Below are 13,314 nucleotides of genomic sequence, written 5' to 3'. Positions count from 1 at the left end.
GCGGGGCCGCCGCGGCCGCCGCTTTGCCCTTTTTGCCTTTGTCAGCCATCTTTGCGTGGGAGTTCTTAACTTCTCACCGCCTGCGCGATCTCTCCTGCTGTCCGCGGACAGGCCTGGCCTCTGAGCGAGCCTGGTGCCCACCGACCCGCCCAGAGGTCCCGCTCAGCCAACGGCCAGGAGCCGGCGAACGCCAACGCCTGGCGCTTCCCCGCACGCCGCGCCTCCTCGCGCCGCCTCACCTGGCTCCGGGCCGACCCGGTCGCACCGCGAGGACCCCAGTGGGTGCCGGGCCGGCTGCCTCCAGGGCCGCCCAGCCCCCCTCCCCCCAGCCGTGGGCCGGTCGCGTGGGCGGGAACCCCCGGGGGCTCAAGGCCCTGGCCACGGCCCCCTGCGGCAGCGTCGTCCCGCGCCGCGCCAGGCGCAGCGGCCGCGAAAAAAGGTAGCTCGACTTTTACACAAGGCAACACGAGGAAGCAGAAATGTTCCCGATTTAGCAGCCCTGATTTTATGATCGCATGTGGGCCGGGATAGGTGACAGCATGCAAGCTCAGTGGGGGGATTAGCGGGAGGGACGAGGCACAGCCGCTCCTGTCCGCGAGGATGCCCGTGAGGATGGCGTCGTGGATGTCTTCGAGGATGCGTTCGAGGATCCCTGGGGGGAGGTGCGCCTGGCAGCCGAGGTGGGGGCCTGTGTGGGTGCTTTCGCAGGTGCCGCCACGGGTGGTTTCGAGGATCCCGGCGTGCCCGCTTTCCCGGGCGCCGGCGTGGGTCCTGACTTCTTGGGTTCCAGGAGCAGGGAGGAACTGCTTTCGTATTCGAGTCCCAGCATTCTTCTCATTTTATCCCTTATCTTCTTGGTGACCATAATCCCATCCAGGATACACACGATTGCCGCTGTGAGACACTGGGTCTGTCAGACACAGGACACGGGAAGGAAAGCCTGGGTTATTCTGCAGCTCAGCCGCAACCTGTCTTCCCTATCCCATCCCAGGGGGCAGGGGGCTGCAGGTGGCCGCTTGTCCCTTTCTGACCCAGCACTGCCTATTTGGTGTCTGCCAGCTGACAGCTGTGGCACATTCTGCGATTTGCAGAGCAAGGGATTTTGGAAATGGTGGGTTTTGCTGCCAGTAATGACCTTGCCAGATGCCTGAGGCACCAGGAAAGGACCAGAGAAGAGTATTGGCTGTAGGAGGCTCCAGATAGGTATGAGGTCCTGAGAAGGCCCTTCAGTAGAAAGGACTCCTGGGCTTTGTTTGAAAAGGGCAGGAAGGAGTTCCCAAGGGGACCAACTGGGAGGAAGAGAACTTCAGATCGTGGACAGGGGTCTCCAAGGAGTGTGGTGTGGCTGAGACCTCTGGAGCTGGTGAGGGAGGGGGCAGAGTTGAGGCTAGGAAGTGCAGAATTTGGGACTTTATTGAGAGGAGAGATCAGGTGCCAGAGTCAGAAAGCCCACTTGCAGTAAGCCATGAGGTGAAAAGGACTGGAGGAGGCAGGGACACCAGTGGGGTGTGGTGGGTGCTCCTGTCATCCAAGTAAGAATTGATGGGGTCCAGATGGTGGGAGCCCCTGGCAGGTAGGAGAAGGCTTGGTGTCTGAGTTAGCAGATGGGGACCAGCAGCGCATAGCACCCAAGATTCTAGGTGCCTCCCAAATCCTGCTGGCTCTGGATGTTTCTCTTCACCGTCACTTAATCCCTGGATGCTTGAATGAACTTTCCCTAGGTAGGTCTTGCCCCAGCTAATCTGTGGGCTCCTACAGGGATAAGGGACCCTATCCCTAACACTAAGCCTGGGCCTGGCACAATCCAATGGGATTGACAAATATTTACTGATTTCAAAGAAGTCAAACTTTTTTTTTTTTGGATTAATTTTTGATTCCATTGCTTAACTTCTTGAACCAAAGTCTCACCTCCCCACTTCCCACCCTCCATCTTCAAAGCATTTAATCTGCCATTTCTTGTGCTCTTCATATGGTGAGCTTGTCCCAGGCTTGTGAGCCAGGGCAAAGTATTTAACCTCAGTTCTCATATCTGTAAAAATGAGAATGGTAAAAATTAAGTCAGAACATGCCTGGCCATGTGTGTGGCACATGCTGGGAGCTTCCTTCCTTTTCTTCCTTCCTTCCTACTGGGCCATTCACTTTTGACAATGTACTTTTTTTTTTTTCCTATTCATGTGCTTTTCTTTTCATGTGCTTTTAAAATATAAATCTCTAGTCCAGAAGAGTCAAAATCCTATTTATGGACAAGAACACCTTGTTGCAACATTTCAAAAAATAGTGTGTACATTTTTCGAAAGGGGAGTTTGTACCTATTTGGCGAATGAGTATTAGAATGAAGATTTTCATGAGTTTAGAGTTTATGCAACTTTACATCTTGATGATGGTCTGCTAGTTTCCCTTTGCAAAGAGTTTTGAAATACTGATTTTTTAAAAAAAGATTTATTTATTTATTTGAGAGAGAGCGAGAGAGCAAGTGGGAGGGGCAGAGGGAGAGGAAGAGAATCTCAAGCCCACTCTGCGCCAAGCACTGAGACCGATGTGGGGCTCAATCCCATGACCCTGAGATCACAACTTGACCCGAAACCAAGAGTTGGACCCTTAACTGACTGAGCCACCCAGGTTCCCCTGAAATACTAATCTTAAAGGGGGTCACGAAGTTTTCGACTTACCCCTCCAACATAGAATAAGTGCCTTCTTTCCATTTCTTGCATCGCCAAGATGGCAACTATTAAAAGGAACACAGCTGTAATAAAACTGTTGACAAGATCCTGTAATACAGAATTGAAAACTGTCAACTTTATGTGAAAATGTGATTTCATAAAATATTTAAATTGGTCAATCACCCATCTAAGGATGGATATCTTTTTAAAACTTTCCCTTTGATTGATATTAAGAGGAACCGTTAGCAAAATTCTTACATCTTCCAAGACATGAGTTTATGTGATTTTAAGGTCCTGGATAGGACTGTGTCAGCAGAAATGGGTTTAATTTCATTAAAGAGTGCCATTAAAAAAAAAACAAAACTGACAACTTCCCCATTATATTCTCCTTAAAGGGCATAAGAAAGTGAGCATGTGGGCGCCTGGGTGGCTCAGTTGGTTAAGCAACTGCCTTTGGCTCAGGTCATGATCCTGGAGTCCCGGGATCGAGTCCCGCATCGGGCTCCCTGCTCAGCGGGGAGTCTGCTTCTCCCTCTGACCCTCCTCCCTCTCATGCTCTCTGTCTCTCATTCTCTCTCTCTCAAATAAATAAATAAAATCTTTAAAAAAAAAAAAAAAAAAGTGAGCATGAAAAACACCTAGAGGTATGGGGTCCTACCCGAATCAGACCTCCATAAATATGATTTTTAAAAATCCTATTATTTTAAATTAATGTAAATTCTGCATTCTATTCCATAATATATTTTTTAATATAAAATTTAAATTTTATATTAGCACTTTACTAATTTAATTGCATTCCCAAATCTGTAGGTAGAGCCAATTCTCCGGCAGTTAGTTGGGTCATATTTATTCTGTGGGTTCACATATCCCAGGGAGGCAGGAACCCACCTGAGGAGCAGGCCTGGTATTCTAGAGTGAATGCCTGTGCTGTTGACTTTTGTTCTTTCCTAAGAAATGGCTGGAATTGAGTCTGCCCTAGCATCTGTGGGCTGCCTTTGTCCTTTCTTCTGGATTCCAGTACTGGGTTCTTTAACTGCTAGCCCTAACTGCAGCTTTGTGTGCTAAATAAAGGGCGAGGATGAGTAGAGGGGGCCACTCCTCAGGATAAGCAGAGGCTGGGCATTGGTAATAGAGCAATAATGGAAAAGTGGGTACTCAGTGTGTCCATGGCACTAGTGTGGGGAGGGTCAAAAGCTCAGGGTGATAGAACCATGATATGGCCTGGATATCTAATTGGAACATTTTAAGTCCTTAAGTCTTGATGTCTTGACTTGGTAGCGTCAGCCTGTCTGGTGCACCTTCCCAAATCTAGCAAGGAGCCCTGCCACCCAGTGTGCAGAATCATAATGGCTCTGATAGAGCTCTTCAATGTGCTCAGTATTTCCCAGTCATTATCTTATTTAACCCTCACAAACACCCTCCAGAGTCAGTATTGTTATGATCCCTGTTTTAAGAGGACATAGCAGAGGCTTAGAGAGGTTTATTAAATTGCCTAAGATTGGGTATCTGCCAAGGAGGGGAGTCAGAACTCCTCTCACTATTGCCTCCCATCATCCCCCCAGGTTGGAAGTGCAGCATCCATCTTGGGCACTTTCTGTGGATAATGGGTCACGGAGGGTCAAAATGGTATGGGACATGTATAGTGGGAGTGTATTTTGTTGATGAACTCTTCTAGCCTGCCAATTCCTAGATGTGTGACCTGGGGCATGTTTTATCATCCCTCTGTATCAACATGTTCATTTTAAATATGGGGATAGTGATTGGGATTCATTGGGTTGATCTGAGGATTAAATGGTATAATGAATCTGAAAATACCAGATAAGTGCCTGGCATCGAGTGGGTCATGGGTGCATCAAAATGTGGACTTGTGATATCTGCCTTCAAAATGTACACAGTTGGTAAACTTTCTGCAAACTTCAGGTGTTCTTCCCATTGAGATTGCTGAGCAAGGAGTCCTATCCCTATCACGGAATGTGACTTGCCTCATGGAGGGGCACTAATTATTTGGACACCTGGTGGGTAACACTGGGGGGACAAGGAGCAGGGCTGGTGAGGGTTAGAAGTAAGATCCAGCTGGGTTCTGTGGGCTGAATGAAAAGTCTGCCCACAGTAGGGCAGGTACGGTGGTTTACAGTTTTGCAAGGAGCTTAGTCCTTTAGGATTATGTAAACCAAGATAGTAAAAAAGTGTGAACAAGGACTCTTACAACTAAGAAATAGGATGTAAACTTTTTAAAACAAAAATTAACTAGCTGTGGCCATAGGTGGTTGAGAATTTAGATGAAAGCCAATGAATAATGATAATACTAATAAATCAACTGTAGACTAGGCTTCGCTAGCCAATCGTTGACTCCCTGTCATAATTCCATCTCCTCACTGGAATACTAGATGTTCGTTTACTCTGTCCTTACTGTAATTTACTCTGGTCCTTGCTCACAAGGAAGTGCTCTCCTGAACTGTCCTCTGGAGCTAATGTTTGCCTTATATCTAACATTCTCTCATAGATCACACTTCTTGAGCACTTCCTGTGTGTCACATACTGTGCCAGGGTGTTAATCTCATTTGATTCTCACAACAAATTATCCTTATCCTCAATTTACAGATGGCTAAGGAACATGCTTGGGGTTGCTCAGCCAGTAAGTGGCTAGGACCCTCTGCAGCCTGACTTGAGAGTCCAGAGGCCTTCTCTGTACTACACCCCCCCCTCCCCCGGCAGATCTTTTGCCTTAGACACATCATTGTTTTTTTTTTTTTTTTTTAAAGATTTTTTTTTATTTGAGAGAGAGAGTGAGAGAGAGAGAGAGCACAAGAGGGGGGAGTGGGAGAGGGAGAAGCAGACTCCCTGCCGAGCAGGGAGCCCGATGCGGGACTCGATCCTGGGACTCCAGGATCATGACCTGAGCCGAAGGCAGTCGCTTAACCAACTGAGCCACCCAGGCGCCCAGACACATCATTGTTGTTGGCCTCATCTTTGGCAGAGAGAGAGAGAGAGGGAGCGAGAGATGTTTTCTTCCTGATGGAGTAAAATTGCAGCTGAGCCTTGTCACGTGCCATCTTATCATCTTTTTCTTTCCCCCTTGACTAAATACCCTATTGACTCAGGTAACCTCCTCTGACTAAACTGAGAGATGGATTTGTTACTTGACTGTTATTTTTCCATAAAGCACCCAAATTGCTGAGATGAAATAGTGTAGAATTTTAACTGGGAAAGAAAAAGATGCTTTAATGGTGAATGCTTATTTTTAAAAATCACTGAATATTAGAAAAAAATTTGAACATTTACAATTTGTTTCACAAAATGTGGTATTTGTAACAAGAATTTATATATAATAAACATTATATAGTATTCAGCTAGCTGCAACTCCCACTGATTCCATTTGTGCCTGGAGTTCTCCAAACATGTGACATAGCCTGATCAGAGATGACCAGAACTGTGGTTTTTCATTAATCTTATTTGAAGGGGGACATTCTAAAGCTGACACTTCCTCTTTATAAATGTAAAGATATTGCTGGTAGTTTGGGAATCATCACTTCTGTAGAGTTTTTGTTTAAAATGTTTATTATGTTCTTTTTTTTTAAAATTGCTTTCTATTGGCAAAAACATCTGCTTGATCAGAACTGTTTCTCTGACCATATTGGATAATATTTTTTATAATGTAGGAGTGTTAAAAATATGGGCTATTCAGAAGATAATTACAATTCATACTTTCCTTGGGTATGTTGGCAGATGACACTAGATTCATGGGTAAAATTGATAATGAAGTCTAGAAATGAAGACAGTGACCCCACCAGGGGTGGGGTAAGGAAAGCTGTATCCTCACTAGATGTGATGCAGGCCCATGATACCAAGTCAAGGGCTGGCTGAGAGGTGGACCCATGGGTATCAGAGTCTTCACAGAAGCAAGAAGATGCACTTGAGACTGGAGTATGGATCCCCCAGCCCAGGCTCCATCGTCTCCCCGGAGAAGGAGGCCTTGCCAAAATGTGGTCCCAGAGTCCATAGATCTCAGCAGGGCTGTACGTGAGGCTCAGCTCTGTGCTGAGCATCTGAAGCCCTGATTTATCAAACTTTCTGTTTCCCTGCTGGGAGTTTTCATCATTAGCCCCTTGCCAGACAAGAATGGGAACAGAGGAATAAGGAACTCTACTCCTGGGAGCCTTTAAGGAAACCGCCACTTAAAATCAGTACTCCTTACCCTAATGCTCTACCTTGGGGGCACAAACCATCTTGCCAGGAGAGGGGCTGTGCATGCTGGATGCCCCCAGTGTGTGGGTGGGTCCTCGAGCCTGTACAGAGCCCTAAAACAGGGACAGTCTGTGTTCTCTGGCTTTCCCCTGTTCCACTGGGTCCCAGGGGACTGCTGCAGCATGATGCCAACACATCTCCAAGTCCACCTACTCTCTGAAGTGACAAGCAGCCCTCTCCTAGGCACGCAAACTCTCCCTAACCCAGCACATTGCCTCCCCTGCCAAGGCCTTCCTGTTACCACCCAGTGGAACTACCCTTCTGAACAATCTCATATGTACACGTCCTTCACCTTAGGGAATCTGGAAGAGAAGGCTAGAAAGGAAGGGACAGGATAGGAGAACACAGTTTTGGATCCTTTTTTGATGGGTCTTTTAAAAAACCTTCCAAATCCAGGGGCGCCTGGGTGGCTCAGTCGTTAAGCGTCTGCCTTCGGCTCAGGTCATGGTCCCAGGGTCCTGGGATCGAGCCCCGCATCGGGCTCCCTGCTCAGCGGGAAGCCTGCTTCTCTCTCTCCCACTCCCCCTGATTGTGTTCCCTCTCTCGCTGTGTCTCTATCAAATAAATAAATAAAATCTTTAAAAAAAAAAAAAACCTTCCAAATCCATTAGATCACACACCATCTGACCAACTGTGTTGGTTAGTATGTGGCTGCTTGGTTATATGTGCTGCTAGTCAGTTGTGCCTCAGAATAACTGAGCAACCTTCATAGTTTTCCAACTGTGGAGCTCCTGGGAGCTCAGCAGGCACGTCCATGTGAATCACGCTTTGGGGCTCCTATAGTCATCCAAAGGGAAGAGAATACTCTGACCCAAGGATAGAGGTAGCAAAAGGGGGCCTGGCTTTATCAGAGTTGACCGAAGGCCTGCAATTCTACAAAAGTTGGCCTGAGCTGTCTGTGACCACTGTGAGAACAGTTCCTCTCATAGGACCTTTCTGGTTCATTCTTAGGAGCCCCCAGTTCTTGCCTTTGTCTGAGACACTTCCTAGATATTCTCCCCGGACCCTACATCAAAGCATGGTGCCTTGAGGCTCCATCCAGCCCTCCAGCTTTATAGCAGTGGACCTTTCCTCAGAGGGCTCTAGTCCACAGCTGACCTTGGTGCTGTGGTGCCCTCAGTCACCTGCCCTAAGGACCTGTACCCGCCCTCCAGGCTAATCTGTTCATCTCTAGCTCCATATTTTAAGGAAACCACGAGGAGACAGGAGAAGATACAGAGAACATAAAATTTAGAGAATCCGAGGAGGATAACAATGAAGGGAGGGTGGAGACAGAGAAACCATTGTAAGGCAATAGGGCAAAAAGTCTGGAAGGAGTTTGGGTTAGAGCCAGGCCTGAGTTTCCAAGTGACTGCCTATGGCCATGAGCAACTTCATCTCTTTCATCAAGTCTTCTCATCTGCTAAACTATAACCTCACTGGGTTGTTGTGAGGATTAAATAAGGCAACACGTATGAAAAAGTATCTGGCACATACTGTGAGCTCAAAATGGTTTATTTACCTTCCCTTCTTGAAAATCTCCACGGACAGAGATTTTAGTTTCCCCTCAGAAACCTCTTTATCCTTATAGCTCTCCATAACTAAGAGGGTCTTCCATATGTCCAATTAGAGTTGCTCATATTTTGCTTTGTCTGCTTCCTGTTGCTCTGCACTCTGTGGGATAAAGAGAGCTCAGCAGCTTTTTTAGAAAATCCCTCACATGCTTCAAGAATGTATTTTGAGTTTAGCTCAATAGCAACCAGTCCTACCTTAAGGTTAGAAAAAGGTACTATAAGGAAGTGGGCTGTGGGAGAGGCCTGACCTCTGAGTTAGGATTGGTCACAGTGCAAGATAAAATGGTAAAAGCCATCTAACTACTTTATGGGGTCTGATGGACACTTTGTAAGTGAATGTTTGCTTTTGCTTTGTGCTGAGCATTGTGCTATTTGCTTTAAACACATTTAAGTGCTGCAGGAACCCTATGAGGTAGTTATTATGATCACCCTTTTCCTTTGCTGAATTTCCTAGATGGGGAAACTGAGGCTAAAGTTCACACAGCTAGGAAGGTGCCAGGGCCAGGAAGTGGGCCCATGTCTGTATCTGGACAGAACAGTAGTTCTCCAGTCTGCAAGGATGCAGAACCTCAGGCTCCACAATAAATAGGATTTATCTGAGACCTGAGGGATTAGCTTCAGGAATTTTTCAGTTGGTAAAGAATATGAAGTTCTGGAAAAAGCTACTAAAGAAGGCAATGCAATGTCTTTTCTTGAATACTCCACCATGTGGCACCTCTTTGGGCGCATGGACCCTAATATCCATGAAAAGATTGACTCCTGCAATCTTTCAGGGTGTGGGTGACAATTTTCTACAACTTCGCCGTGCCAACTCTTGCTTATGCAGGGGAGGAAATGTTTATAATGTTAGAATAGCTGCTGTTTGAAAAGTAGAAGCATGTGCTGTTTTACAAGCAATGGATGAGAAGTGTGTTTACCTACTGAATATACTAATTGAAATTTTCTTTAGGACAAGCTGCAAAGTACCATGTGTTCAGTGCCATAATGAGATGGAAGCAGGTGTGTGTGTTGGTTGTGCTATGGACAGAAGTGTCCAAGGAATCTTTCTGGGTGTTAGGCCAGTTTCTCCCCTGGGACTAGGGCAACACCCTGTCACAGCTCAGTTATGTTCTTGTCCAGAGAGATAGCTCTTTTGCTTTCACTTGAGGAGAGACTTTACTCTGGGACCGAGGGCAAAGCTTATATTTGAATTATGCAAATAAACACTTACAAGTAAGGGCCAATCTAAATTAACCAGCAAGTGCTGAAGGGTTAGCATATATATTAGAATAAAAAAAAGAACGATGCAGATTTCCAGAACTGTGATGGCTATAAACGGCTCATTGGCTCTGGCAATGACAAAACAAACTAATGCTCCTGTGAGAAGACCCTGCAATAAAAGAAACAGGATTTATTTTAATGCACATGGGCTAGGAAAAAACAAAGCAAACCCATAAACTGTTAGAATGTAAATCTGATTATATTGCACTTGCCTGTATTGTTTTGTACAGACATTTTATTTGCAAAATTTCTCATATTTCCAAGAAATGAAATAATACATGGAAATAATAAAAGTGCACATTAAGTATAGAAGAATGAAAAATAACTCCAGTCTGGGGCACCTGGGTGGCTCAGCAGTTAAGCGTCTGCCTTCGGCTCAGGTCATGATCCCAGGGTCCTGGGATCGAGCCCCGCATCGGGCTCCCTGCTCAGCGGAGAGCCTGCTTCTCCCTCTCCCTCTGCTGCTCCCCCTGCTTGTGCTCTGTCTGTCTCTCTCTGTCAAATAAATAAATAAAATCTTTAAAAAAAAAAGAAAAAGAAAAAGAAAAATAACTCCAGTCTCTTTCTTCTCCCTCAACCCAACACTAGTCTATCTCCTGAAAAGTAACTACTGTTCACAGTGTTTATTTCATACTGGAAAGAAGTATATACAAGTAGAATAAATATATACTGATTTTGATAGAAAGAGGTAGAGCTCCAGTTTTCTTTCTTTCTAAACTTAGTGCTGATTATCCCAACATCATTTATTGGGAAACACCAGTATTTCCCCCGCTCATCTGAAATCCAAACTTTATCATGTACTAAATTCCCAGGTATATTTGGGTTTCTTTTGAGACTATCCTCTTCCATTGAGGTGCTGATTTCTTCTCTAGTACTTTTGCAATTATAGGCAATTATAGGTCAGACAATTTTATATTATTGTCTGACCTAGTCCCCCTTTCAGTGCTCATCCTCAGATTGTATGTGTCTCCCATGTTTGTCTTGGTCAAGTTCCCCAAGCTAAGCCTGTTGGTTTTTTATTTTATTTTATTGATTTATTTTTTAAAGATTTTATTTATTTATTTGACAGAGAGAGAGACAGCGAGAGACGGAACACAAGCAGGGGGAGCAGGCTTCCTGCCGAGCAGGGAGCCCGATGTGGGGCTCGATCCCAGGACCCTGGGATCATGACCTGAGCCAAAGGCAGACGCTTAACCGACTGAGCCACCCAGGTGCCCCAGCCTGTTGGTATTTTAATTGGGATTTCATTTAGCTTCTAATTTTGAAAGATTAAAAGATTTACTTTTACTATTTAAGAACAAAGTATATCTTTCCAGTTATTTTTAGTAGTTTTGAAATATCTGAGTTTTTTGAGTTTTCTTGATATAGGTCTTTCAAATTTATTTCATTTAATCTTAGTTTACCATTTTGATTGCTGTTGTAAAGAGAAATATTTTCTTCTATTTTAAATGCTTGTTTGTTCATTTCTACTGAGTTAGTAGAAATTATCTTGTTCTAACTTGTTTCACAGTTGATTTTGAGTTTTTTAGGCAGTGATATCAGCTGAAAAAATGATACATTTTGCCTCATCTTTTCAACTGTTACTTATTTTTCCTAATTGTGATGATTAGCAGTTCTAGAAAAATACTGAATAACGGTATTGATGAGGGCATCCTCTTTGTTCCTCATTTAATGGGAATACTTCTAATGCTTAATTATATATGATGCTGACTTTGGGGTTTATTTTTATAATGTCGATAAACTATCTATGTATTTCTATTTTATGGATCTCTTTTTTTTTGCAATCAGAGATGAATGTTGAATTTTGTCAAATGTGTTCTTTTCCTTATTTGATATAGTCTCCTAATTTGTTCTCCTTTTACCTATATTTTTGGTTATTTTATTTTTTTTAAAGATTTTATTTATTTATTTGAGAGAGAGAGAATGAGAGAGAGCACATGAGAGGGGTTAGGGTCAGAGGGAGAAGCAGACTTCCTGCCGAGCAGGGAGCCCGATGCGGGACTCGATCCAGGGACTCCAGCCAGGATTATGACCTGAGCCGAAAGCAGTCGCTTCACCAACTGAGGCACCCAGGCGCCCTATTGTTGGTTATTTTAATAGAGTCCTAATACTGCATCATCATGGTGTATTTTTAAAAAAGTACTGAATATTTTCTGCTAATATATTAATACTTGTTGCTTTGATACAAGTGAGATTTCTATTTTCTTTTTCTGACTTCGTCAGGTTTTGATATCAGTGTTATACTACTTTGAAAAAATAATTCAGAAGGGCTTCTTCTTTCTCCATTCTTTGAAAAAGTTTCAATAGTATCAGAACTACATCCCATGGAAGTTTGAAAGAGTTAATGTGTAAAAAAGTCTGGCCCTGATAAATTTTTGAAAGATACTCATTTGATTTGTTCTCATTTTCTTCTGTGTTTACATTGGTCTGGTTAGGCTTTCTCTATTCTGGGGTTAGTTTTGGTAATTATATTTTCCTATAAAATAAACTATTTCTTTCAGTTAGGTTTATTTGTTTTGTAAAGTACTCTTGGGGATCCTCAGTTTCTTCATCCTTTGTGATTATTTTCCCTGTCTGGTGTCTAAATATATGTTCTCTTTTCACCCTTTTTTCCCCCTATTATACTAGCCATTGGTTTATCAATTTTGGTCAATTCAATTATTTTTGTTTGCTAATTTATACATTTCTGCTCTTCACTGCTTCCCTAATTCCCTTTGTGAGGGAAAACCTGAGAAATACAAAGTAAGACAGGAAAAACAGTGCTGGTTTAGTAATAACGGTTGAGTGTGGGGAGGAGCAAGGTGAGAAGGGAGGAAAGATGAGGCAGAACAAACTGGCTGGCAAAGGGAAGTAGGGAAGTCGGGAAGCTTTTGGGAGTTGGCGCCCCCTGGGACTCACTCCCCGAGGCCGCACCCACCCCGCATCACCAGCTCTCTCTGCTCACCAGCCTGAAGATCTTCAGCATTCCCGTGGGCGAGAAGAAAAAATGCTTGAAGCTGTCCCTGAATTGGAGCGGGACTAGGGCCCGTCCTTCAGCACGCTTTTGGATGGCGGCCTTCTCCGATTTGCTCTTGGGCGCCTGGGTGGGTGTCCTTGAGGTTGCACCTTGCGGCGCACTGGGTGCTACGTTCCTGGGTTGCGCGGCCGGCCCTGAGCGTGAAGGTGTCCCCGGAGCTGCGGCAGCCCCTGGGCGTGCGGGAGCTGAGCGTGAGGGTGTCCCCGGAGCTGCGGCAGCCCCTGGGCGTGCGGGAGCTGAGCGTGAGGGTGTCCCCGGAGCTGCGGCAGCCCCTGGGCGTGCGGGACGCTGCTGCTGTTCCATGCTCCCTGTGGGGGTCCTGGTGGTTTTGGCATCCATGGTGGGCCCCGGGCCTGGCTGTCTCAGGCTGGCCCTGCCGTTTTGAGGTTGCCGCCGCCGGCAGGCTGGCCCCTAGGAACCAGCGGCGTGCCCCAACGGCTGCCGGCCTCCTGTCCCTCGCGCGCACCCAGCTCTCGCTGCCCGCGGACAAACCAGGCCCTCCAGGCACCCTTGTCGCCATTTGGGAGGAGATGCCACTGCCTAGCCTGGGAACTCATTATCCCTGCAACTCCACCCCTCC

At 45.5% G+C, this 13,314-nt stretch overlaps 1 protein-coding gene across 1 annotated transcript; it reads right to left on the bottom strand.

Moving 5' to 3' along the window:
- Positions 1-21: 21 nt before the first annotated feature.
- Positions 22-13,087, bottom strand: CMTM1 (CKLF like MARVEL transmembrane domain containing 1). Its single transcript, XM_032424448.1, has 4 exons — positions 12,663-13,087; positions 9,669-9,827; positions 2,670-2,768; positions 22-910 (listed from the first exon to the last, which is right to left on the bottom strand). Exons 1-4 carry the CDS (start codon positions 13,071-13,073, stop codon positions 560-562), a joined length of 1,020 nt encoding a protein of 339 aa, XP_032280339.1. The 5' UTR covers positions 13,074-13,087; the 3' UTR covers positions 22-559.
- Between the last annotated feature and the right edge of the window lie 227 nt (positions 13,088-13,314).

Source organism: Phoca vitulina, unplaced genomic scaffold, assembly GCF_004348235.1.
Source record: "Phoca vitulina isolate PV1807 unplaced genomic scaffold, GSC_HSeal_1.0 scaffold30, whole genome shotgun sequence".
Classification (NCBI taxonomy): domain Eukaryota; kingdom Metazoa; phylum Chordata; class Mammalia; order Carnivora; family Phocidae; genus Phoca; species Phoca vitulina.
Note: the sequence above shows the minus strand (reverse complement) of the source record. Positions and strands in the feature narration are given on the sequence as shown.